Raw genomic sequence first — 26,311 nt, forward strand, 5'->3', positions numbered from 1 at the left:
AAGTTTACTTTCCTTCATCATATTAAATGTTCTTGCATAGTATTATAATGCTAATATTCATAAACAGAACGGATGCTCTTCATAATTGGTGCCTTGCTTTTCTAAAGAATTTCAGCAGTTTATTTTTTTTTCCAAGATCCAAAGAAAAGATACTCTTAAGTAGTTTCACCTATTATCATATCTTTCATGCAATTTTTTGGTTTAAGTTATATTTTGTTTTACCATTTCCATTTTCCGGCATCCGATCATTGGTATTTATTATTTACCAACATGTAATATGTAATAATCAACTGTACATTTTGACACAATCATATTTGTACAAAATACAATCTTTTATGTGTGTTACATTAGTTGTCATTTGTTTGAATGTGGTCACCGGCAAACCTGACCCATACAGTTTGTTAGGTCTTGTTTCGAGATTCATCACTGACAATTTTGAAATGGTCTAGCAAGTCATCTTATTTTTCACTACTATCTACAACATTGATTAGGTATGCCTTCAGTAAATATAGTCAGGTTTATGAGATTTTAGTCAATATGGAAGGTGAAAGAGTATAGGAACATATCTCTATGCAATACAAAAGAAAATATATTAATTTTTTTTTAAAGTTATTAGAGAATTTAAATTGATCGGTCCTACACATTTAAAGGTAAATCTTCGATGAAAGATTTAATGGTTTTAAATCAAAGATCTACATTGCTGCTTCTAATCTACATTTGCAGGAGTACTTATAAATAAAATTATATCTTTGATTATCTCTAACCTATACATCGTATGGATGTAAAAACGAATATGTCCATTATGCTAGTATGCTAAAATATATGCTAGGATATTTAAATGTAGAATCCTCTTCTTTGAGTAAAATTTCAGAATTTTTTTTGTTGATCATGATATACACATCGAAGACATGCATAGATTGAATTTAAAAAGTTTTAATTTTTTAGATCATTCCAATTCACGCTCTAATATGATTAAAGTTATTAAAATGAAGGTTTAATCTACTCATGCATGAAGGTCAAGGAACCCAGAAAATAGAGGTTCTACTTGCTCATATATGAAGTCCGATTAACCCATAGAGTGGAGGTTCAACCTACTTGTGATAGATGTCTGGTGACCCATACAGTAGAAGTTAAACATGGTGGAGATCTTGCTATCTCTAAAGGAGCAGGCTAAGTCTTGCTTCCACTTGAGGTTTAGGTGACAAAAGAATGTGCTATATATTTTGCATTGTATTATTTATATTGATCAAGCAATGAATTTCATTTTCCTCTATTTCTTTCTTCTTTATCTTTTTAGTCGCTTGACAAATTAGAGGCAAATAAAGAACCTAGACCCACTTCTATTAACTGCATCTATTATCATGGCAAGGTCACATTAAAATGTTGGAAAAAATATGTATATATCTACATGTATGTGTGTGTCCAACATCTGTTGTGCCGGTACCAGACCTCGGACCAGTTGCCCGGTGGCACGGGTCGATACGGCCCTACACCGTGCCATGTCGGCCCAATACCCGACATAGTGGAGGTGGGGGAGAGGGAGAACTGGAGAGAGAAAAAAAAAGAGAAGGGGGAGGCCGTGGAAGGCCGGCGGAGAGCCAGCGGATCGTCGGGGAGCCGCGCTTTGAGGAGGCAGAGCCCCACCTCTGCGGCTCTCCGGCCGGCCTCTCTCTTCCTTCCTCTCTCTCTCTCCCTTTCTCTCCCTCCCTCCCCTGCTCTCTTTTTATTTTTCTCTTTTTTCTTCTCCCTCTCCCTCTCCCTCCTCAATCTTGATTTCGTTACCAAAATCATTTCGATCCACCGCCGGTACGGCTTAGGATGTCCTAAATCGGGCAGTTCGGGATGGTTCCGCCGACCATGTGTGTGTTTGTATCTATATATATGTGTATGTGTATAAATGCATATATACCTAGACTCATGCATGTATATATAAATAGCACACACAACTATGGAGATGCTTACGATGCATACATATTGTAAAGAGAGGATTTGTACATACTTAATTCAATAATGCCATTGCGGAATTTAAAAATAAAAAAAATGAAGAATGCTGAAGTAACAACCTAAAACCTCACCCAAAAAAGCTAGCTTGAAGGTGTTATTTAGATTTCTTGATCCTATATAAGCACCTAAGATCTACCTAGTACATAATTGATGTTGGACTGAAGACATGCCCACATATGTCCTCACATGCTCTCTCATTTAAGCCCTAGCATCCTTACCAAGCTAAGGGCCCAAATCTATTCAAATTCAATAAGTACCACAAATCTAATCATAAATATCATGATCAGCTCGCGGACAGTTCAACCGAGCCCGCGCTACACTATCTCCTAATTCACATAAGTCAAGGACAGATCTGCTCTGATACCATTTGTCCCAAACTCAAAGTCCAAAAGCTTAAGGTGTTAGAAAAAGGATTGGCCCAATCTAATAAACTCATATGACACCTTTTTTATTAATCAATGTGAAACTATGATAATCTCTACTATCCAATCTCGTGATGCTCTCATCACGATTAGCTCCTACTCGAATAAGGGAGGCCCATGCATGGACTGAATCCTTCTCGATCCTATCGTGTTCTCCTCAATGCTGGTATCCTCTAGTAAAAACCCCACATGACTAACAAACATTGTGATGTACAATAAGCTGCGCTCTGATACCATTTGTAGCAACTTAAGATCTCACCCAAAATGCTAACTAGAAAGTATTATTTGGGTTCTTTGGCCTTTTATAAGTGCCCAAGATCTATCAAGTGTATAGTCAATATGGAATTAAACGCATGCTCCCATAAGTTCTCATGCTAGACTTCTTGATGCAGTCTATAAAGTCAAAATTGCTAGATACAAAAGAAAAGAAAAACATGTTATCAAGAGTTGTTGCATACCATCATATTGTCCCAAAAATGAATATATTAAACTATATATTTTGAGTGACTTGTTGTACAGGCAACAAATCTTCAAAAGATACGATTTCATATATATTGGCATTTTAAACCTTGGAAAACATGACAAATGACTTGCTCTTTTTATTTTGCAGTAAGCCTTTGAATTTGACAGCAGGTGTGAATCCTCATTTTACACCCTATATTCATGTATGTTTAAAAAGAAAAAAGGAAACTCCAGTGGAATTTCCTTCCTTAAGGGGCTTTTGACTCCATTAAATAGAATCGTCTAATGTTAAACAAAAGAAAGGGTTGTTGGCCCTTTTCTATGACCAAAAGTCCACTTCGGTGGAGACTGGAGACTTCTTACACGGGAGATTATGTTATCAATGAGATACGGTACTGATAGATTGTTCGATCTCAAAATGTTAAACTCCAATAGTAAAGGATATTCTTTTGTACAGGGCCCTTTCTTCTTCATGTTTGAGACTAGTACTAGCATCTTCCTTATATGGCCCTTCAATTTCATTTTGACAGAATAAGTCTTAATTGGTAAAGACCAACATGAGCCCAATTAACTTTCCAACATGAGACATGGTAATGGGCCACGTCGTTGATCTTGATATCACCAACCCAACAGGCCTTGTAACTTAGAATTTGAATAAACCTTGCCTATCTTCTTCTCCAAAATATAACAATAATGGTTTAGAATTTTCTTTAGTTTTTGTAGGGCTGACGTATACAATTTCTATTTTATGCATAAGTTGGGGATGTAATCCTTTCAATTCTTTAAGAATGTTTTATTAGGAGGCCTTTACATTTCCACCAGGAGTTAAACAGGAATTCCAATTTTGCTATTTTTGGATTTTCTTAAGCTGTTATAGAAAAGTTAACTTGAGTAAGTTGGAATATAAATCTAAAGGAGAAGAGGGAAACTCTTCTTTGTTTTTGCTTAATGAGAGACACTTCTTTTATCTAATTTGATTTTATGTGTGAGACTAGTGGAATTTGTGGGTTTCCTTTTCTCAAATCTTGTGGTATTGTAGAATAAGTGTGAGACTTGCAATCTTTGCAAATGATTTCTAGGTCCATGGAATGAGTTTGGTACTCTCTTTCTTCACTTCTCTTTTATACCATAAAACTCAATTAAGACCGAGATGTCGCCTGCTCAGTCCCAGAGTAACAGATATGAAACTCCCAAAACCCATGAAGTTCTCATTAGAAGATTGATTTTTTTTCTTTATTTTCAGTTTTAAGGTTCTAGATCGCGAAACTAGTAATTTGGTAAGTCTTATGTAATACAAACTCATTAAGTTCTCAGCTAAGAGTGCTCTTGATCAATTTTTTTTGAACTCTTTCTGGGACAGACTCCAGGGTTTCATTTCCTGAAACCATCAATTCTTATCTTCTAATATGTCTTAGGGTTTTGGGATCCATGCGTCCATTAGAACCATAAGTTGACGTCCTAAAACTTGAACAGATTTAAAACCAGAAACTCTATAATTAGAGCCTTAGAATCAGAGTAACAGATATGAAACTCTCAGAACTCGTGAAGTTTTCATTAGAAGATTGTTTTTTTTCTTTCTTTTCAGTTTTAAGGTTCTAGATCGTGAAACTAGTAACTTGGTAAGTCTTATGTAAAACAAACTCGTTAAATTCTCAGCTAACAGAGCTCTTGATCAATTTTTTTTTAACTCTTTCTGGGACTTCCAGACTTCAGGGTTTCATTTCCTGAAACCATCAAGTCTTGTCTTCTAATATGTCTTAGGGTTTTGGGATCTATGCGTCCATTAGAGCCATAAGTTGACGTCCTAAAACTTGGAAGAGATTCGAAACCAGAAACTCTATAATTAGAGCCTTAGAATCAGAACTCTAGAATTAAATCCCTGAAGAAAATTCAAAAGAATTTTAATCATGAAAATCATTCATAATTTCAATTTTATGACTAGAACTCTGGGACATGAGAGTTGGAAACATGAAACTATATGATTTAAATTTCACTAATTTCAGATTCCAATATCAACATTTAAATATCTGTTTGGAGGTTTTATGATTTGCTTTTTCGGATTTCTGGAGATTCTACTGCGTGGAATTCTGTGATCAAATCAAATTGACATCCATATCGGCCGACTGGGAAGTATGGACCTTCATGTCCCCAAACTAACTCTATCATGGATGCCAATGACATTTCTCCCATTACCACAACATGTGACATAAAATAAGCCCTCATCAATATTGTATAATGTGTTCTGAAATTATTTTATTGTTTGTTATGCATATGCATATATGAAAATATCTGGAATGTAAGATTTCTTATGCGACAACGTTGTAAATATTTTGATAAAGCATTGGAAATTACCATTCTTTTAGTCTTCCAAATGCGATTTGACTATCTATTAGTTCTGACACCAGGCGAAGACGTTGCATGAGCACAACAGCATACTGGAGAAGAGGGTATGCTGTCATTTACCTGGTCCTACATGTTGATGTTCTTCCTTTTGCAACACAATTATGTTTATAAGATCTGACATCAGATTTCTGCAATGTTTCTGAGCAGCTCATGGAGGGTAATGGTGCGATGGCTTTGACCGAGCACCCACACTGGGAACCACAAAGCCAACCCCAGACAAGCTCCTCGTCACCGCCACCCTTCCTAACAACAGACTCGCTTCCCACCCTAAACATCGGGTACTTTTTCGACTAAGTTCTCGATTTTAAAGACCGGAAAAAAGAATGTCCATTGCTCACACGAGCTTGTTTATTCTGGCATGCTTTCACATAGTTTTGCTATAAACTTAAAATAAAAAAAAGTTACAATACCATCTGCTTGTTTACAAAGTTTTACCTCATACAGTGACCATAAGTTGGGATCACGGGTATTTTTTATTAGATTTGCTTTTAAAAAATGGCCTAATAACTAAGGCAATCAGTTTGCCTTCATATTATGCATATCAGCTGCTAGTAGTCTTATGTTATTAAAGGTAGCATAAGGATGTTATTCGAAATGTTAGTTTCATCCTCTTATGAGAGAGAGAGAGAGAGAGGATACATATGTACCATCATTTCATTAAGAATATAGAGAGTCAAATAGGGTAAAGGAAATGACCTTCACCCACAAGGAAAAATAAAGCAAGAGAAAAGTGTAGAAGAAAAGGTGAGAGAAGGGAATGGGACCTTCACCCATCTAACCCAGCTATGATCCTGGTCTCCATCACTGAACTCGGCAACATTCCCATCCGGCACTGCATCCGGCACGCTCCCATATCTCTCGCCCCAATTGATCAAAACCAACTCAGTTCTGCTTCCTATCCCACATCAAAACCAGCCCATCTCACACCCCGTTGGTATCAAACGAGTAGCAGTCCCACATACCTTTGAATCCCCTCAATACCGAATCCAGCAATCTAATATCTGTTTCACTCGGATGCTGACCTCTATAAGCCAATCTTTCTCATGCCTCGAACTGTCGCATTGCCTACAACTTCATCCCAAACAGAGAACCACGATAAAGTTCTGTGCACATTTTAAATATGGAGATCCCGGCATTTCCTTTCAAGAACATTGAAATATTTTTAAAACAGCAGTTATAAGAAGCATGACTGCTTAACTGAAACAATATAAAGAAACAACTTAGAATAAACAACATTAGTCTGATATTATATACAGTTGAGTTCAGGTGTTAAATTGCCATGAATTTCCTAGGTGTTTGCATTCTTCCTTGCATATATCTTATGACGACAAGAGAGATGTCTTTGATCTTGTCCCCGCCCTGTCTTTGATATTTTGTGTTGGGACATTGATCTTACATCTAAGTTGTTGATGCTGCCTAGTTCTTTTGATCTAAAGGAGGAAGTGACATTATATTTGGCAAATATTCTCTAGAATGACGTTCTATCTGATCAAACTAATATGCACAACAAATGTTGCATTTAACATTTGGGCGCTGAAACCTCTATATATACAATGGCCTGTGAGTACCACTGATGTATGTTCATCATTTAAATGGCATAGTTGGAATCAGTTTATTCTACCCTGTAGGTACACTTGATATGGAAAGTAGAAACTGTTGTAATCCGCATGCGAATTTGGTTTTGCATCTAAAATGCAGTTTAAGAGATTCACTGTTATTCTTTTTTAAGAAAATGGTGGCAGATAAACCATTCTGTGAGCAAAACAAACTCAAAACTGCTTGTCCTAAGATATGGCTAAGAGAAAATATAGGAGCTACATCAAATCTTATAGAAAAGATGATGCGCTTCTCATAACATACCCACCCAAGAACAAGATTACGTGCTGCATGCACAAAGAAAATAGAATACCACCTGAAACCCAAGGAACAGAAGGCAAGGAAGTCGACTAGTTTCCTGTTCACTCTTCATCAATCAATAGAGGATCATCGAGAAGAACATGCAACTCATGCTTCTCATCTCTTTGTTTATTAAAAAAAGGAAAAAGTTTGCCCGTCCCCAAGATGCCCACCAAATTCTCACCACAGCAAAAGCAAGCATGGAATACATTGAATGCAGTTTAATTTGCAGCTTTCTTTTTTCTTCTAAATGTGCTAGACACTGCTGGAGGGCAAGTCATACATCTGCTTGACCAGGAGAACAACAGGAGTTTGCATGGCTGGATGCTTCGCCACGTCAGTGGGTAGAGAATTCTCCATTCTATCCCCCCCTGTAAACCTCTCTATGCTATGATGGTGTGAGACCTTCCAGCTATAGGACGTAAGCTTATATCCCATATGAGCTATTCTGAGATTTGAATCTGCTCCAATGTTCTCCAAAAAGATATTATACCAGTCAGCTGTGGAACTTTATTGGAATTTGGACTCAAAGCTGGATGTAATTATGGTATCCATGTATGATATGTATAAGTCATTAAACCCTATTGTTTCTTGTGTAATATGTTCACCAGAATAAATGGGAGTATAGGAATCACTGCTATTATTAGAATGTAAAAGAAAAATACTATATGCCAGAGCATGCAAGGAAATAATTTTACTCTGTTCTCATTTTCATGGGGCATTCTGTGTTGCACTGTAAAAAAACTTCCCTTAAGTTATGTAGATGAAAAATATGATGATTTCCGTTTTTTTCCTAGTTTAGTCTGAAAAATACATCAAACACCATGATCTGCATGATTGCTGCACATATTTTGCACTATTGCATCCCTTGCTAGAAACCTTTTGTTCATGAAATATATGACCTATTCATGTTTGCATCATTTGATTTTCCTATCATATCGGTCATGAGAATCTCCAGAAAACTTATGGCCGAGTACAGCAGCAGCTGGTTGCAATACTCTGTAACCTATCTACATATAACCTGGACATGCAGCTGCCAACCCAAAGCAAGCTCGTAATACAGTGTCACAGACATCAGAAAACAAGATTAGAGTCACCGTTAGTAATAGTTTAGGAAGGCATCAAGATACAATGCACATTTTCTGGAAAAAATGCAAGTTTTGTAGTTGGTGGGTGACTTACACCTCCGGCCCAATAACACCAAGCACACCTAATATGAACCGGAGCCAGTGCCCTTATCATAAGATCCTTCTTATTTCCTAGGAGGCAGTACTGGCTGTCAGCTATTACCACAAACATAGAACACATCAAGGACATCATCAAGAGTGTTCTCTTTCGCTGCTTGGCTGCTTTTTGCTGTTAAAGTAGAACCTAGCTTGGATCTATGGCTGGTGCTTAAATAATCGGAATGTTCAGAAATATACTTATTGTTCATAGTATGGAACCTATTGAAAGTATACTCATTTCAAACATTTAATGATATTATCTTTCACGGAGGTGGCGATATCGGAAGCATCGCCCTAGACAAACTTAGAGGTAGTGATAATCTCTTCATGTAACACGAACTACAAGGGGTGGAAGTCTGCAGATCTCCACCCCCAGCTTTTCATATCCACCACCAACAGTCTCCTTATTGGATTATCTGCATTGCGTAGCTCAAATTATAGTAATTAATATGGAAATGCCACATGAGATGAGTGCTTCTGCACTAATGCCAGTGAGAGCTAAATATGTCCTCTCAGGCCCCCAAAGACAATCCCAAACGTGCTGTAGAATACTCTGAAGGCAACCTCAAAGCATCAAGTTTCCTGCAAGCGATACCAGGTTCTTCATTTCCGTGGCTATCCAAATTGTGAAGAATATAAAGCACAAACTCTTTGGAAGAAATTTTCCTTATGGAAGACCATTTTCTGGAAACTTTTTTTTTTTCTGTACACTGTATATGCTGCACATGCTTCTATGTGCATATAGATATACTGGGGCAGTAGGGAAAACACATCCCAAATCAGCAAACACATGATGACTTCCACCTGCCCTTTGAATGAAGAGCAGACTTGAAATATAGACACACACAGCCTTTGGGGTATGACAGAATTCACCTCTATACTTACAGATCCACAGATACAAGTTTATCCTCCAAGTCAACTGAACTTGACCTTGCCATCATGTTGTCTCATTAAACACCATCATCTGTCGAGAAACAACCAGTGCACAAATATATTAGGAGCAACCAATCGACAAAACAGCATGCCAGAATGAAATGATATGAAACATGTGCCTTCACTCATTAACAAAAGAATATTTGAGACATTTCGTATCAGTTATTAGAAAGCCAGGCTGTTAGACGCCGGATACTGAATTCCTTTCTGTTTTTATATTCATAGCCAACTCAAAACAATGCTGAACATGAATCAATAATTTTGAAGATAACCACTTTCTAAATATTTCTATTTTAGCAACTATATGCCCAGGATCTCCTCTCCTTTGGGCCTAATTTGCCTACCTAACAAGCATCATCATGTTTGGAGCTCCAGTGAACATTAAGAACCCCTGCAATGATGTAGAAGGCACTAATCACCAAAGTTCAACCGATATGGCCCATCATCAACAATGGTCAAACAACTAGGCAAACATATCGAATGCCCAATTTGTTTAATCAACATTTAGCAAATCTAAGAACATGTTCCCTGTGATTCTTTAAGTCTTGGAGTCGAGCCAATTGTCTTTGCAATAGAATACAGTCAACTAGAGTATTAAATGGTGATGCATTATGTAATCTGAAAATTTTCTATGGTGAGTCTCCTCTTGCAGATTCAAGGGAAGCTCAGGTCCTTTCTATAGAAGAGGTCTTCCACTTTTCTATCTTGACAATTCTGCCATTTGGTAACAGAACTCAGACTTCAACAATTAACCTATAGTTCCAAACAGTGATGTCCTAGGTCTCGAGGCTTCTCTCTACTCGAATTCAATCTCCACTCAACAACATGCCCATATCTTCTCTATATCTAGATTTATTTCCTTTCCACATAGACGAGTTCAACATCATTATGAACTCCTGGATATTTTAGTAGGATTTATCACCATTTCATTATTTAATTTGAGGATAAAGGTAATAATGTGGACAGTGAATAAAGAGAGACAGTTTAAGGATACTGTAATCAATCCTACAATATCTACGTATGATTGTCAGTCATAGTGAGCGTGACTATGTCAATATATTTGGTCTTCAAGAGACAAAGGAATACTATTATTTCCTCAAACATCGATGATTTGGATACTCAGTAGTTATAGAATATTCCAAATTTTTAAGATTTATGATGCCAGCAGGAGGATGGCATCTCTCAAACACAAACAAGGATCTCAAATCAAAGAATCGATATTGTAAATCCAAAGGTTTAAACAACACAAATATTACTATTAATGACACTCAGCTTTCAAAAATTCAATGCATGCCAATTCTGAAAACAAGTTTAATTTTATTGGCATGTTGGATAACTTGAGCAAATCCGACCAATGTTGATGGTCAGTCACCCACTAGAAAGTACACTGGTAACAGCATAAGACTATTTGTCTGCACAGTCACCCAGCAGCACTTAGTCCAATATTGAAAAACTTTTATGTTTGATTGAACAAGAAGGCAGAAATGACTTGGTCATGCGAAAATGGGTACTCAGAAATTCATACAGCATGCATATATACACATATGAGAGATAGAGCCTAAAAATAAATAAATAAAAGCGGATGTCAAACTCCAAAAGGGGCTCTGCATGGATGGATTTTCTGGGACCCACAAAGCCAATCCCGTATGTATAACCAATATGCACGCGACAAAAATCTTGAAGAGTAGGCATGTATAAAATTTACAATGCGATCATCTTGCTTACAATAAGATTCCAAGTTTTCTATTTAAACTTTGCTAAGTCAGTATACTTATTTAATCAAAAAAATTGTTGGTAATATAAAATATGATTACTATGAGAATGCTAGTAGAAAGACATTGCTCCATCAATCTGTATCTGCCTTGGATGAAGAAAAGAACAGGATTTAAAAGTTCAATGCACATCGTTAATAGAGCCATTGGTGTATGTACCAAAATACACAAGTAATCTAGAAGACTAAAAGTAAATCATAATATTGCTACAGATTATTTTGTTGACAAATACCACCCATTTGCCACGATAAAGCATACAATTGGTCACCTTGTATTCTACATTTCCCATATAAATTTTTTAAAAATCAGATATGTGAAAAAATGAATTGAGCTACAACCCAATCTCTTTATGGCCGTCTTCTTTCACAACATTGGCTCTCTGTCATGCTACATTAGCTATGACTGTGTTCAACTTACAAACTACGCTATGACTGTGTTCAACTTACAAACTACTGCTTGACTGAAAATTTAAATGCAGTAAATGAACAACTTTACCGCTCAAATAGATGAAGGAATTGATAGTTATTATCACCACTAGAAAGAAAGCAGTTACCTTGCCACAGACTGGACAGGCATCACTTCTCTCGAACCACTCATATATACAACTAAGGTGGAAATGATGAGTGCACTGCATTATAATCCTTGGATTTTCTGAAGTATATTCTGCAAACAAATGATTACGACAAAGTTACAAATGAGCATACTTTCAATATCACAAATACATGCTACAAAAGGCAATTTGTTATCCTCTGAAACAAAATATTATATTTTCAAAAGCACATATATTTTCAGCAGTTAAAATTAAACCCCACTTCTTGGCCAACCCGGATTGGCATCTACGAAGAAAATAGATATTAAATATTAAAAAAAATCATCTAGGTAAAGGTTGCTTAATAAAACTGGACAATTCAATAGCAATGCTGTAAAGTACATGTGCCTTATACTGTAAAATAAATACTATTAGAGAGCCTGCCGCAGACTCATAGGTATCCACCTTCCTCACAAGCCAGAGAACGGGACGTCTTAATAAAGATAGGGTCAGGGGCGCGTCGGAACGGTAGCTACTTATTAAGGAACATATGAAAGAAATACAAAATGATGGGGAGAAAGAGGCTCACAGTACCTGTAGGCTTCAGTTTGACTTGGACAAATTTAAAAAGAAATTTTATAAAAATCACTAGAAAACACACATTAATACTATTAGTAGTAGCAACCCTTATAGATGCAAGCCAACCCAGGAGAAACCAGCTGCGGATTTGGTTAATAGCTTATGGAACAGGCATAATTGAAGCTCTAAACAAAAGTAATAAAATGATCAGATACAGGGGAGGCATATAACATGTTGTATCACTAATATACAAACATAAATAGGTCTGTAAGATCTATTACAAATGACATTGGTTAAGGAGGAAACAAAAAGATGCTGCATTATGCTCTGAGTCCATCAACAGTAGGTACAACTACAAAAAATCAACAAAGCTCAGACATCATTGCAATAAAGAATAAATCAAAGCTTCGCATATAACAAAGCTTAGACATCATTGCAATAAGAATCAATCAAAGCTTCGCATACAACAAAGCTTAGACATCATTGCAATAAAGAATCAATCAAATCTTCGGATCTTTTTTAAACACGAAGATGATGCTAATTTATGGTTTCCATATCAGGAGGGTCAAATGGGGGTCCCGGAGGTTAACCTGCCACAGGAACTTCTAGAAAAAAAATCAACCTGCTGGCAGCTGATGTCAGGTATATCAAGCCGAAACAAATATAAGACTAGTTCATTTCTTACTAAATCTTACGGATGGATACAAGAACCATGAGAGAAGAACATCTTTCACAATTAGATATGCATTAGAAATCAAAATAGATGAAGGTGTGGTTCCCAAAAATTGGAGGTAGTATTGTGCTACGTGTAGGCAATTGACGTGTAACTAAAAGAAAATTAAGGAATGTACCAAGGTTTGCCATCTCGATATCAAATTCTTTACCGGTACCATCCTGATATAATGTCGAGATGCCTAGTGCGGCAGCCAATTTGGCATACCGACACGATACGCTCCTCATTCTACGTATGGGTCCGCTGCCGATATGGCATAGCACGCCTGGTATGCACCGACACCAATAGGTACATCGTACCATGGAATGTTCCAAAGCCAACATCAAATGAATAAGACAACAAAGTCATGAAAATAACCAATTGCATAGATCAACGTGGGCTTATATTATTTCAGTAAGTACATGAGATGCCAGAAATATTGTTTAACCAAGAGCAAATGCATGAGTCACGAGGGAAGGTTTGTAAAACAAGCCTCATATCGTCTCTCAACAGAGTAATTATGCTATATACATTAAAACAATGGTTCCTTGGATGCTTACATCTTAATATACTTTAAAACAATGGTTCCTTGGATGCTTACATCTTAAATATTAAGAGTGCAGAATACTGTAATTTTTTAAGAAAATAGAAAATTATTTATGAGACTACAAAGATCGGGAAGCGGCGGCTCAAGGAAGTCTTGGTAAGATTTGGAGAATTTCTTTTCTAAAGACAATATCATATTTACAAGAGCAAGCTGGGTTCTTCATGCTTTCATCGGGCATATCTGGGATGAGAAGAATGAAAGGATTTTCGACAATGCAAAGCTATCAAAAGTCTAAAGGTTCAAGTTGATAGAAGATCAAGATCTTATATTAAGTCACAAAATTAAACTTCAGATATATTTCAATTTGGTCATGATTGTTCGTCATAGATAAAAAGGGGGAAACTTTAAGTGCAGGAAAAGAGGCTTACCTAAAAATGTATAGCATGGAGTTGCAGATCTTGGAATAAAAACATGTCATTGCTTTTCTTGTTTTGGATTGTTTGGGTTGTACAATGTATGCCATACCGGTTTGAAAAATGAATACCACAAATAATTCCAAAATAGAACCATAAAGACCAGATATACATTATCACTTGCATATGTGGAACATTAAGAAAAGAACCACAAACATGTTACCCATTTCAATTAGCTTAGCAACAGGGCATAAAAGACATCAGAAGTACTTGCAAGAGAGCCATCAAGTAAAATCGCTCTAGCAGTTTTTATAGTGGATGTCATGGTCACCAAGCAAATCTTGGAATCTAATAATGCATGTGCATAAGTCCCAACATCCTAGCACAGCAAGAGTCCATAAATATTTATTGGACTTCATATTTATAAACAAGATGTAATTCCTTCTACAATATGGCAACAAAGTGGTAAATGGATATCCACATAGGGACTGAAAGTCCTAATGATAGTGCATGCTCCTCTACAAGAAAAAATCAACCTGATATATGTAGCCACTACAGTAGGTTTCTAATCCAAGGATTGCAATACCATGGCGAACCACTCAGTTCAGTCAGTATCATACCATACCAACCTCGAACTAGGATGGTTAATGGTCTTGGTACAGGATTTTGCCTGAACCAGTGTAAACTGGTTTTTTTCCGAGCCGAACTACCCAGAACTGTTCGGTTCCAAGCAGTTTGGCATGGTTAGGGCCCCTTACCAGTTCAAAGCCTCAATAATTGGAGGAGAAAGGAATATAGAACCCTTTTCCCCCTCTGTTTCAAGGTAGGAGAGAAGAAAGAGAGGAGGAGAGGAGAAAGAGATGGAGAGAGTGGAAGGGTGAGTTGTTCCTCTGATCTAGATATTTCTCGCTTCCATTTTTCTTGTCACATCCTGTAAATGGACAGATATTGAAACATACAGAGAAATAATGACGAGATGTTATATTTGGGCACGATTTCATTAGTCAGATCTATGCAATGGTAGGGGTGGCTATCAAGTCAGGTCGGATGCAAGTCAAGTCAAAAATTTGCCAACCCAAACCCGACTTGTTTGTTAAACAGATCAAAAGTCCAATTCCAAACCTAACCTTTTTATTAAACAGGCAACCCAACATGATCCACATAAGCTATTTAATAAACTGGTTGAATCAAGTTAAAGAAGTTAAATGGGTTAAACAAGTCTTATATGGCTTAAATGGGTTTTAAACAAGTTGCGCAAGTCTTAAATGGATTAAACAGGTTGGTTCATGACCTAACCCACTTTAAACGGGTCTAAATGGGCTAAATAGGTTAGAAGTTTCAACCTAAAAGCAACCCATTTAATTAACAAGTCTAGGTGGGGCGACCCGTTTATGACCTGGACCTATTTATGCTAAAACCTAAACCTGCTTAATGTAGGTCGATTGCAGGTTAGGATGCTAGGTCGAGTCATAAATTGCCACCCCTCAACAATTTGTACAATTTTTTTTTAAAATTCTTCATGTCTATTATACAATCACACCATTCTTTAGACACGTAACATAAGAAATTAAGTATATTATATTTAAACATTGAAAGCAAACTCATAGAACACTATTTTTGCACTCAAAAGTAAATAAAGAACGATTTAAAACTTGAAATAAAAAATATATTTTTTGGTGCGCCGATACAATACAATATGGCATAGTACCATACCTTACCGGTCTCCTACTTGTACACAGTTTGATACCGAGACTACAAACCTTTGTCTGATCCACCGATTGTCCTTCTAGGTTAGCTGCATGTGCTTTCTTGCCTACCGTTGCCTTGATCAAGAACCGGACACCAAATGAAGGCATAGATATCAAGTTGAGAGCTGGTCATGAAACCTTCTCAAACTGTGATGGATAACATCCTAATCCATAAAGTCAATACTCATTACAATATAAATATTATAAGTCTTGTCATTAAATAGTTTTAGGACTTAGTAATTAGAACACATAGTAGCAGCTTCTGACGCCATTCCCTGACCAAAGATTCTGTAGTATTCACTATGAATTGATTTTGAATCTCAAAATCCCTCCTTATCATTACAGTATGGCAAGATTTATCTCATCAGCAAGGTCTCTCTAGAGTAAGATGTTGCCTTTGTCACAAGAATGAGTTAATATTTTTTTGCTGAACAATGAGTTAATATTTTTGAAGGGCTTATTAATACAAATCTAGTGAAGAAGCTTAGAATTCCAGATAAAGAAAAAAGCTAAACAGGATAATTTTTTTCAGAGATTAAAAGCTCCCAACAAAACAGCATATGTGCGGTGATCCTGAGGTCTAGCATACTACAAAACAGTTAGGGACATATGGTGTGATCTGCTCCTTGTGTGACCCTTTCATGTCAGTATTTCGTATATATTTTCCTTAGTCCATGTATTACTCTACTGCTTAGTCCTATAGAATACAACTTGAATTTGCATTATCAATAGAATAGAGAAAATCAAATTTGTTCTTTTGGACATGGCAGATAGAGCTGACAAACGAGATGTCACATAAGAAAAACTTTAGTTTAGCTCGTAAAGAGACCATATAATACAGGGTTGCTGTTATCTACCTTCAAGACATATTGGGCACACATCTTCATCTTCAGATGAAGGAAAAAAATAAGTCGCTCCCTTTGTGTCTTCTGTCAAGGGGTGCTTCAGGGAGGACTCAGAATGGCACAACTTGGACCCCCCTTCATAGTTAGATCCATGCCACTTGTCTAGTCTGCTCCTTGATTCTATTTCAGTATCGTTACTATTTCTTCTCAGTGGTTCAGATTCCTCATGGAAATGGCTTGAAGACTTATCACGCCTTGAGATAAGTCCATCATATTGTGGCCGTGAGCATCTAGGATCATCATAAGGTAAAGGCCTTGGAGGAGCGCAGTATGTATCCGGTATAGAATCATCTGTGACTAGTGCAGCAGAAGCTAAAGGAGCAGTCCCCTGCCTGGACGAAGGGATAGCACGCACTTCCCCTCTTCGAAATAAAGCCGTGTACTGCAAAGATGAAAGAAAAAGACAGCTTACCACGTGCATATCATAAATTTCAAATAAGTAGTCCATTTTTCAAGATACTTTAAATATCAAAAACAGTGTATGGCACTAAATTCAACACCAGATTGTGTAATATCCCCGCCCAGCTTATTCACTACCATAATATTATCACCCAAGTTCACATATTATGGATATTAAATTTGTCCACGTCAAGGATATAATTTATTATCTACCGCTACAAATGTAAGGAGACACAAAGGTACATAAATTTAGATACAATATGAGCACCGTTGAAATAAATTAAGTGTGCTTGTTCTCAAAAAGATATAAAACAAAATTGCAATAACGGTCTTCAAGTGAAAATGTGGAAATGTATCCTTCCTTCATGTGAATTAGCAAAGGGAAAAACAATTCTTCAAGTGTATACCTATTTATAACATTTAAAAGGAGTGCCTATATGTGATAAAAATATGATGATTTCAATAACCATTGGAAACATGAGGTAAAGTACTTTAGATAGACAGTTATTGAATGTTTGTAGTTGTAGCCTGAATTTTATGGCAAGTGTAACTTTAAATAGACAGTAGCCAATCATGATGCAGGATTCTGCCAAACATGAGATTCAAGACCTGCAAGAATGGATAGATATAATTCCCATGTTCCCTCCAGGCAAGTTTAACTTCCACAAACATCTATAAGCACACTAGCTACTTCTCTAAAAAAAGGTAATCACACTGGTTACCACAAGTAGATTGCAGCAGGTAATGATAGAAACATCATAAGTGTTGTGACACCCAAGCATAGTAAGTATTCGCACAAATGCTGCATATCTATGGTAATAATGGGTTTGACTAGAACAAGAACATATTGCCTAATACGAAAAATTATTCTTGTCCATATAAACCCAAATCAAAAGTTGTTCTTCTCATGCATGTTTATAACCCAGCAAATCAGCATCACCAGTCATGTAAATGTCTTTAAGATATGTCAGTAATGGTTTCTTCGCATCTGTCACAATTCACTAGGAGGCAGCAATAAAATTAGCCCTTATTTGGCCTGCAAATGCCACGATCTGAAAGAGTCTATTTATGTTAACAATATATAATAGATCTCACATCTACTAATATGAAATAGGAAAGGCTTTGAGCAGGCCGGCCCCAAAGTCTCAAGCCAGGCCCTACGAATATAATATAAGAGAAAAAGAAAAACTTAGATTCCCGCTCCTCTCCTAGGCTGGGCTCAGCAAATAAAAATAAACTGCACATGCATCAGACATGCTGGACTCCAATCATAGATGAATGAACAAAATTCCAAACAAAGAAGACAGGTTTCTTTGTCAACCACGATGTACTAAAAACACAAAACTGGAGGCAAAAAAAGAACCACTGCATGTCAACCAAGACTAAATTATGAGAAAAGGAAAATTTGAAGAGATTACCGAAAGTTGGATAGATTATAGCCAAAAAAACAGGAACAGTATGCTTTGTATATTGCAAAATATTCTGCTGAGCATTCAAGACCAACTGAAATGTGAAATAGAATTCGTTCATCCTAGTAAAAAAAATTTTATGGGCATCTCCAAAATTAGGGGGCATTATTACATAATCAATTCTCATAATATCTATACAAAGGGGTTAGTTTGATGTAAAGGAGCAAACTTTATAGATTATAAGCATTTGCGTTCTACAGATATCAACACAGTTTATAATAATCAGAAAGTGGAAAAACATATAAAGGCATGACTGGTTACTCCAAGTCATATCAGGTCTGAATCCAGTTCTGCAGCTTTGCCTTCAGTTTGGGTTCACAAGACCCTTTGGCTCATCTTCAATCAAAAGTTGGGCAAGCCAGAGGGTGGGGATAGCCATCTCTATACCTAGGCACTTAGCAGCTCCCACCTACTTTGAATAAGAAATTATGATGCTTCTGGCCTTCAGTACTCCACTGGTGCAGTGGCCATGGCTTCCTTCATAGTTTTGATAGTAAATCAAGGGTTCAAAACTCATGCATTCTAGCACCATGCCCCCCATGACCAGTATAACAGGGGCCTCTACACATTGGTACCAGGCAAACCAGGCAGGTATTATGGCCTATCTTGTTGGATGTATCGACGCCCAGTGATGCTTGACACATTTTCCTTTTTCTTGCATTTGTACTGAGGCATATCAAGGCGTTCTGCGCACGTGTACCGCCCCATATCAAGGATTGTACCATACAGACCAGCCCAACTATCTATAAAGTAGCAAACTTGGCTCATGAAGCAGATATCAGATTTAGCAGGTTTAATAGCACCAAACAAGATGCACCACCCACAATATCTTAACCTCTAGTATTTCTCAGCCAACATGGAAATTTGCCTCAATAGCTATCCACCTTATGACAAATATTCCCTTTGTTCTAACTAGTCATAGTGAAACATTTTCTTCATCCAGTGCAACCTACCATGTAGGCCTCCTTTACTTGTTTTAAATTTCAATGTTTTCAATTGGCTCTGCAGGTTGTATACGGATATCAAATCCTATCAAAGGTCAACTCCTTTCAACAAGCATAAAATTCTCATTTCCCACTACTTCTATCTATGCCTTCTTTAGTCTGCTCCTCTTTTTCAAAACCTTCAAATTAAATTTGCAACTAACCAACACTCACTAACTTCTAATAATTTCACTCACTTTATTTTCTACAACTGCTACCCCTAGCACCTGTGCAGGACTCCTATCACTTTTTCAATTTTCAGGTTTTACTGAAAAACTTCGCATCCTCATTTTTGAAATGCATATCCTAGTCAGCACTTCTATAGCTCCGCAATCAAGTATGTGCAATGAAAATAGTTTATTAGATATCACCTGAACTTTCAAGGATAATTTATGAATGGTTACCACCAACAATCTGCATGTGAAATTTATCTACGTATTCCTATCTCAGGCATTCTCAACCATCATTTTATCTTTTGTAAAATGAATGTAGACAGCGAAAACACTTACCTGTTCAATCAATTCTCAACTCCACCCATGTCCCGAACAAAGGCATATCCAATTCTGTGAATATCATCCCCTGAAACTGCTATAGTCCTGACGTACAATTCACTTAGTTCACTGTCCCAACAACACATATTCTATTATTTACAGAGTAGTAAGCAACAGCAGCCTCCTTGTGATACCAATAGTGCATTTGTAACAAGCATAAATGTTAACATCAGAGAGCAAAAAAATCCTCAGCGTTCCCATAAATAACTCATATTCATATCTTACCAAGTAAATATCGTACAGAAAATTTTAGAAAAGACAATGAAGGCAACTCAGGGCGTGTTATAACTGAATATCATAAAGTTAATAGGGACAAGAGATCTCTGACAGACAAAGCTATCAGAATGGATAGATTAACTACTTTCAAACTTTAAAAGCATTTAGAAAAAAATAAAACCTCTAAGTTTCTAATGGCTTCTTCTAAGTTCGAAGGACAATCTACACTATTAAGTGATTTAAGAAACTCTTTACCCACATTAGTCTTCTGCTACCTGATTCCAGATTCATGACAAGAAGAGTATATAACTAATGATGGACCATTCATAATCTTCCACATTATGCCACACACTTTCATGACAAAGACAAATTGATAAGTGCATAGAAATAAGATTTGGAGGTTACATTCATAGCTCTTGAAAGTTTTACGATGTTACGCTTATGCAGATGTTTTCATAAGCAACTAGATAGAAAATATATAATAGTATACCCTCACCTGCTTGTGGGGACCAAACCTCACAAGTATAAAAGCGTCTCCACTAGTCACTGCTCGTCAGAACATAATTAAATTCTTTGTTGGTCATGTCTTGTATCCGACCCTCAAACTAATATAGTTCCAGTTTGCTTTAAGTTCAATCCTGTATTCTTTTTATCACAATGCAGAAGTATTGGAACACAGATGACGAAACAAACCATGATACTCCATAAAGTTTATGCATGTAAGAACTGTATACTAATTTCATCTTAAATGTCTGAAAGTTTCAACCAGTCATTCTACTTGTCATCCTGTCAAACTCAGCCAAAAGTCCTGGACAAAAACAAGTAACAATTGGTAAATTTTCAGGGCAAAAGAACAGGCAGCAGGCTAATTGCAATGCTAATTTTTTTCCTTAAAATGTGACAAGAAGGTTTCTAAGTTCCCAATATCATGCAAAACCCCAACATCAAGGAAATTTAAGAAATGATATCAAACTTCAAACATACTGCATGTCTCTTTTTTTTTAGGATAAACATACTGCATGTATCTTTTTTTTTAAGGATAAACATACTGCATGTATCAACTGCTGAGCCAAGCATCTGAAACAGATGCAGTGTCTATAAACTGAAGCATTGTCATGTGTGTATTCTTCGAAATCTTCGATGTGCAAGCAGGAACAAACAGATCCCATAACCCCGGACTCCCTTCCCTGTTCCAATCAATCTCTCCAGCAGCAATTCTCCAATTCCAACTCTGTAAACTGGCTATGAATATCTTTTGTTTCCTTTCTTTTTCTAAAGTACTAAGAAATCAATGCAAAACTTCGAATGAGAGAGGATGTTCTGATCGCAGAAAACTGAGATTCCGGCGGCCCTGAACCCTCTCTTCTCCTTAAAATTCAATCAGTTTGCGGAAGATGACAATTTAATCACAAAAAAGTACAATTTGTTTTGCTGAAAGAGAATTGCCCGTTCCGCCGATACCTGTAAGCAAAGGAAGAAAATTCTTCTTAACTACCATTTCAGAACAAATGCAGTTATATTTTTTTTTAAAAAAAAATAAATTAATATAAGATATTAGAAAAAAAATCAAAAAAGAAACAAAAATACCTAATTCAGAGAACAAAAACCCCAGAGCAAAGAAAAGATAGTTAGAAAAAGAAGAAGAATAGAAATCCACGGGAAAGATAAACCCCATATGAATTAAATTCCCTTTTCCTAAGTTGGATATTTCTATTTATAGAACACATTCTTAGCTGCCGAAATCCCAACAAATCTATCTAAAAGTGGAACCAAATCTACCAAAATAACGGACAGAATCCATTCGAACTACCACTGGTTAACGGTCATCAATAATTCTGTTCTCAAATCTCCCAAAAAAAAAAAAAACCGATCATTTCGAAAGGATTTGAGAAATGAGACGAAAAATTAGTGATGCAGTACCTCAAGATGCAACGAAAGAAAGGATAGAAATCGATGCAATCGATCGACAGAGAATAAAACCGAATAAAATCTCCCCAAATCCGAAACTTTGGTTTCTATTTCGCTGGATTCTTTCACTGGCGATAGCTGAGAAAAAAAACGTAAATGAAGGAATAATAATCGCGCAGAGACCAGAAGGATTTAGTGCGGGTAGTTCTATATACACCCCCCCTATTGCTCAGGACACCCCCAAAAAACCAAAAAAAAAATACCCAAACTAACCTTTAGTGTAATTACCATATTGCCCTTGAAATTTTCTCATACACCCCCTTCTGTTCGGCACTGTGCAGCCGAACAGAAGGCTTCTGTTCGGCACTGTGCAGCCGAACAGAAGGCTTCTGTTCGGTTGAGGGTTGCCGAACAGAAGGCTTCTGTTCGGCACTGTTCAGCCGAACAGAAGGGTTCTGTTCGGCGATCCAGTGCCGAACGGAGCACTGGAGGCGGGGGGAGCTACCTCGAGGTGGTCGTGGAGGCGCCGGCGAGGTGCTCGTTGCTCGGGAGATGGCCGGGGAGGTGGTTCCGGGAGAAGCCGGCGAGGTGGTCGGAGATCGGGAGAATGCCGGCGACGAGAGGGAGAAGGGGGAACGGGGGGGTTTTGGGCGTTGGCGAGGTGCAATGCACCGACCGACGACGAGAGGGAGAAGGGGGAGACGGAGGGGGTTTGGCCGCCGGCGAGGTGCTTGAGGCGAGGTTTTTTGGGCGGAAGGGAGAAGCCGGCGAGTGTTTTGGAGGGGAAGAGCGGGGTGGGGGGGGTTTGGGGGGTGTAGAGAGCAATTTAGGTGAGGGGGTGGGGAGGGTGGGGGGTAATTTAGGAATTTTTAATTTTTTAGGGGTGTCCTTAGCAAATGGGGGGGGGGGGGGGTAGAGAGTATTTAATTTTTTTTAATTTTTGGGGGGTGTCCTGAGCAATAGGGGGGGTGTATATAGAACCACCCATTTAGTGCGCGTGGTAAAGAGCAAAGTTCCAAATTTACCCCAAAAAAAGAAAAAAAGAGCAAAGTTACGGCGGAGATTTTGGCCCCCTTTTTTTTTCCTTTTTGTAAGACAGCTGACTTTGACTTGAAAGATAACCGACCTTCACATTTGTGTCGGACCTACGGTTTGGTGGGTAGAGCTACTCAGCGTGGACCGTGGAATGGTTCGCATATGGGGGCTGGGCGTATAATCTGGGTTTCGTTGTAGGTGCAATTTGTATTCTTACTTTGTGGTTCCAATACGCAAGAATCTTTTGATGGAAGTGTCTTTCTGACCGGGGGCAAGGGCGCAATGGCTGGGCTCGGGCCTCTGGCGACCTGGCGAAACCTGATCCATGGTCTGGCCCATGTGCAAGCCTAAAAAGAAAGGGGCAAAGCATCTCAAATTGAAAGTCCAATTGACTTTGAAGTCAAATTAAAGATATCATTTTTATATTAGCATCCAACTCAGCTAGATCTCATCCTCAACCCGACTCCAAGCCAACGATTAATGGATTAGGTATGGTATCAAAGGCAAAATTGTGAAACTTTTTTCTAGTTAGGTGTGAGAATAAAGTTTCTTATTCTAGACCTCATCAAAATCAATCTTTGCTTGCTAAATTATCTGGTATTACATGCATGCATACATGCTGCTAGTAGTATACATAATGCATACATGTGTGCGTGTGTATATATTTATGTGTACTAGTTTTACATGAACATATTTTTCAATTGAAAACATAAAAGTAATAACATATTAGAACATATTTAGGTATCTATACTTTTTTTTTTAATGGTAATTAGGTATCTATACTTGCTTTTAAATAAGATGTATCTTTTCAATTTGAGGCTGTTATTATTATTCAGATAACAATCAAGTGTTTGTTATTTATAGTCTAATTTTACATCATATATTGGATGTTAATAAACTTTTCAAAGTATGGACTACTTAGCTTAATTAACTCTTCAAAATAATGGAGGCATCTTATATCCATTCTACAACCCTCTTTGGAAAGCCGGAGTATTGGAAAAGGCCAAAGTCTTCATGTGGTTGGCTCTTCAAAACAAATTACACGCAAAAGATATTTTAGCAAGGAAGGATTGGGGGCAGCAAGTACAAGATGTCTTTTGTGTGAAGCATGAACGGAGAATACGACTCATTTATTTCTCATGTGTCTTTTCACGAAAAGTATTGCTTCTCTTAAAGTCTACCACAAATTAAGAGGATGGCCAACTAGTCTTCAATCTCTTTGGACAAAATGGAGAATTATGAATATTCAACCCTCACTTAAAAGATCTTGGGACCAGCTGATGATTAGGGTTGCACTTTGCTGGCAGATTTGACATGAAAGAAACAACCATATCTTTCTAACAAGGACTCAATTATTCATGGGGTGTCGTAAAAAATACCCTTTTTATTTTTTATTTTTTATTTTTTTCAGCTCTCCGAATAAATCGTCCTTTTCCAATCAAAGAATCTCTCCAGAATGGTTAGCCACGTAAAAGACTGCCCAATTTACTATCTCGTTGGTCTTACGGTACACATGTTTTGTCCGAACGGCCATCTCTTCACACACCATAGCTCAAATATTCCGGAGCAGCGGATGGCTATCGCCAATACCACTCACACTTCATTGGATCTAATCGATGACTGTCGTCGAATCATCTTTCAAAAATGCTCCACTCTTTCAAGCTTCGAGAAAACTTTCGTCCGCTCCGAAAACTTTTGTCCACTTTATTGTTTATTATTTTCGCTACTCTTTGTATCGACTATGTATATAATCTTTATCATCAATAAATTTTTTAGGGGAAGTGTTTCTTTACTTCCACCATTGCACCTCCTAAAAAAAACTCTTTAAAATATAATATTTAATATTTGAGAAGTGTTGAGGTCCCCTCTAGCTTCTTGTTGGATTAGAGAGGATCAGTTTGCCAATCACAGCAACCAAACTACATAGGGCTCGCTCAATCATGACCGTCATGCAATGCATAGACGGCCTAGATTAGTAAGCATGTGTTCCTCTGTCCAACAATAGGCTTGAGAGGGAAGGAACTCATTTAAGAAAATGTCTATTAGAATAAATGGAACCTCCGTTGGCTCTAGGGAAGAGACTCCACCCCTTTTAGCCCTTGGTTTATGAACAACTTATGCTTTTCGCTAAATGATAATTTAATACATGCATAAATTTATGTGTTGGTGTAATAGTATGTGATTGGCAGTGCACGAGATCTATTTGGACTTTTCAAAAAATGCATGACAAATCAAACACTAACATGCGAACATGTAGTGTTACCGCTACTGGTGCTACTTTTTCCTTGGCTAATAGCCAGGTTATTCAAGCTTTAATCAGTAAGCCATCAGACATAATGTATATAAATAGCTTTACCTTGACCATTATGATCTTCCAAAACCAATTATCCTCTGAGCTTTGGAATTGGCTTTTCCTTGTGGCTTCCAAGATATGCTTGAACATGTATATATATAGCTGAACTAAGCTTTAAAAAGAGCAGCTTGATGGATGTAGCCTGAAGGGAGGTAGGAGGGGTGGTGCAGGCTTTGTTGTTAGGGGTCCGGACTTCAGGATGATTGTTGCTGGGAGGCTGCCACTTGTTTAACACCTCGGTACCAGAGGCGGAGCGGCCTAGGCTGGATTATGCTACGTTCGGCGTGCTTTGCAGAGGAGAGAGGTCCTTCTGGAGGGTGACTCTGCGACGGTCATTGGGTGAATCCAACAGGTTTCTGGGAGGGTCAGTGATTACCATCCGCCGCTGAGAGATATCCAGGCCATGGTTTGTGGTGGGATGGTGCTCCAAGCGAAACACGTGTTTAGATAGATCAATGGGGCAGCAGATTGGGTGGCCTTTTTTATTGCCAACCACTCGGCGGACCATCTCTCGGTGAGAGAAGCAGAGTTGCCCGGTACACTCCGTAATGTACTACTTTTTGATTTTCTTGATTATATCCGTACACGTTATGTATAATACTCTCATTTTTAGCACAAAAAAAAAAAGAAAAAAAAAAGAAAGAAAGAACAACACCCTCCTCCTCTTCAAAGGTACTCATGCCAAGTCCAAAACACCTAGCCTGTTTGTAATCGAGGATGGAAAGAAGACGCTTAGACGGGCAATGCAATAATTAACATCTCAAAAGCCCAAGGTATCAGTACAGTTGGAAATCAGATTCCTCTTGGGTGCAAATTAGTTGGATTATGTTGGCAAAAGACTTTGGT

At 37.6% G+C, this 26,311-nt stretch overlaps 2 protein-coding genes and 1 long non-coding RNA gene across 8 annotated transcripts in view; 2 read left to right on the plus strand and 1 right to left on the minus strand.

Annotated features, from left to right (window-relative positions):
• Nucleotides 1–7,901, plus strand: part of LOC103722307 (truncated transcription factor CAULIFLOWER A-like) — a 33,261-nt gene extending 25,360 nt beyond the window's left edge. For both annotated transcript variants that reach the window (XM_008812816.4, XM_008812817.4), the window contains 3 exons: nucleotides 5,294–5,335; nucleotides 5,439–5,569; nucleotides 7,447–7,901. In XM_008812816.4, the coding sequence (XP_008811038.2) occupies nucleotides 5,294–5,335; nucleotides 5,439–5,569; nucleotides 7,447–7,480 (207 nt within the window). In that variant the 3' untranslated portion in view covers nucleotides 7,481–7,901. The remainder of the gene's footprint in view (nucleotides 1–5,293; nucleotides 5,336–5,438; nucleotides 5,570–7,446) is intronic.
• A 695-nt stretch (nucleotides 7,902–8,596) lies between these two features.
• Nucleotides 8,597–22,270, minus strand: LOC103722308 (E3 ubiquitin-protein ligase At3g02290). 5 transcript variants are annotated; one of them, XR_005512265.1, is made up of 6 exons: nucleotides 22,090–22,270; nucleotides 21,219–21,630; nucleotides 16,504–16,933; nucleotides 15,659–15,810; nucleotides 11,672–11,781; nucleotides 8,597–9,377 (listed from the first exon to the last, which is right to left on the minus strand). XR_005512265.1 is itself a non-coding variant. In XM_039127562.1 (6 exons), the coding sequence occupies exons 2-6, from the start codon at nucleotides 21,336–21,338 to the stop codon at nucleotides 9,351–9,353; spliced, it is 834 nt and encodes a 277-aa protein (XP_038983490.1). In that variant the 5' UTR covers nucleotides 21,339–21,630; nucleotides 22,090–22,270; the 3' UTR covers nucleotides 8,597–9,350. The 5 variants fall into 5 exon arrangements, 2 of the variants coding, with proteins under 2 accessions (XP_038983490.1, XP_008811040.3); XR_005512263.1 differs by lacking the exon at nucleotides 15,659–15,810 and adding an exon at nucleotides 19,912–20,022; XR_005512264.1 differs by lacking the exon at nucleotides 15,659–15,810 and adding an exon at nucleotides 20,666–20,977.
• On the plus strand, nucleotides 11,781–17,193 carry LOC120111094. The gene is made up of 3 exons (XR_005512266.1): nucleotides 11,781–12,138; nucleotides 14,953–14,956; nucleotides 17,182–17,193. It is a non-coding gene; the product is annotated as an uncharacterized LOC120111094 (long non-coding RNA).
• Nucleotides 22,271–26,311: the final 4,041 nt, after the last annotated feature.

Source organism: Phoenix dactylifera, chromosome 6 (genome assembly GCF_009389715.1).
Source record: "Phoenix dactylifera cultivar Barhee BC4 chromosome 6, palm_55x_up_171113_PBpolish2nd_filt_p, whole genome shotgun sequence".
NCBI classification, from domain to species: Eukaryota; Viridiplantae; Streptophyta; class Magnoliopsida; order Arecales; family Arecaceae; genus Phoenix; species Phoenix dactylifera.

Excerpts from the sequence above, each read along its gene's own strand:
- LOC103722308 (XM_039127562.1), bottom strand. The coding sequence starts at position 21,338 with ATGGGATCTGTTTGTTCCTGCTTGCACATCGAAGATTTCGAAGAATAC. Across the intron at positions 11,782-13,077 it reads TATCGAGATGGCAAACCTTG|AATATACTTCAGAAAATCCA; the intron begins GTACATTCCTTA and ends ATTTGTTTGCAG. Across the intron at positions 9,378-11,671 it reads CCTGTCCAGTCTGTGGCAAG|ATGATGGTGTTTAATGAGAC; the intron begins GTAACTGCTTTC and ends GTTTCTCGACAG.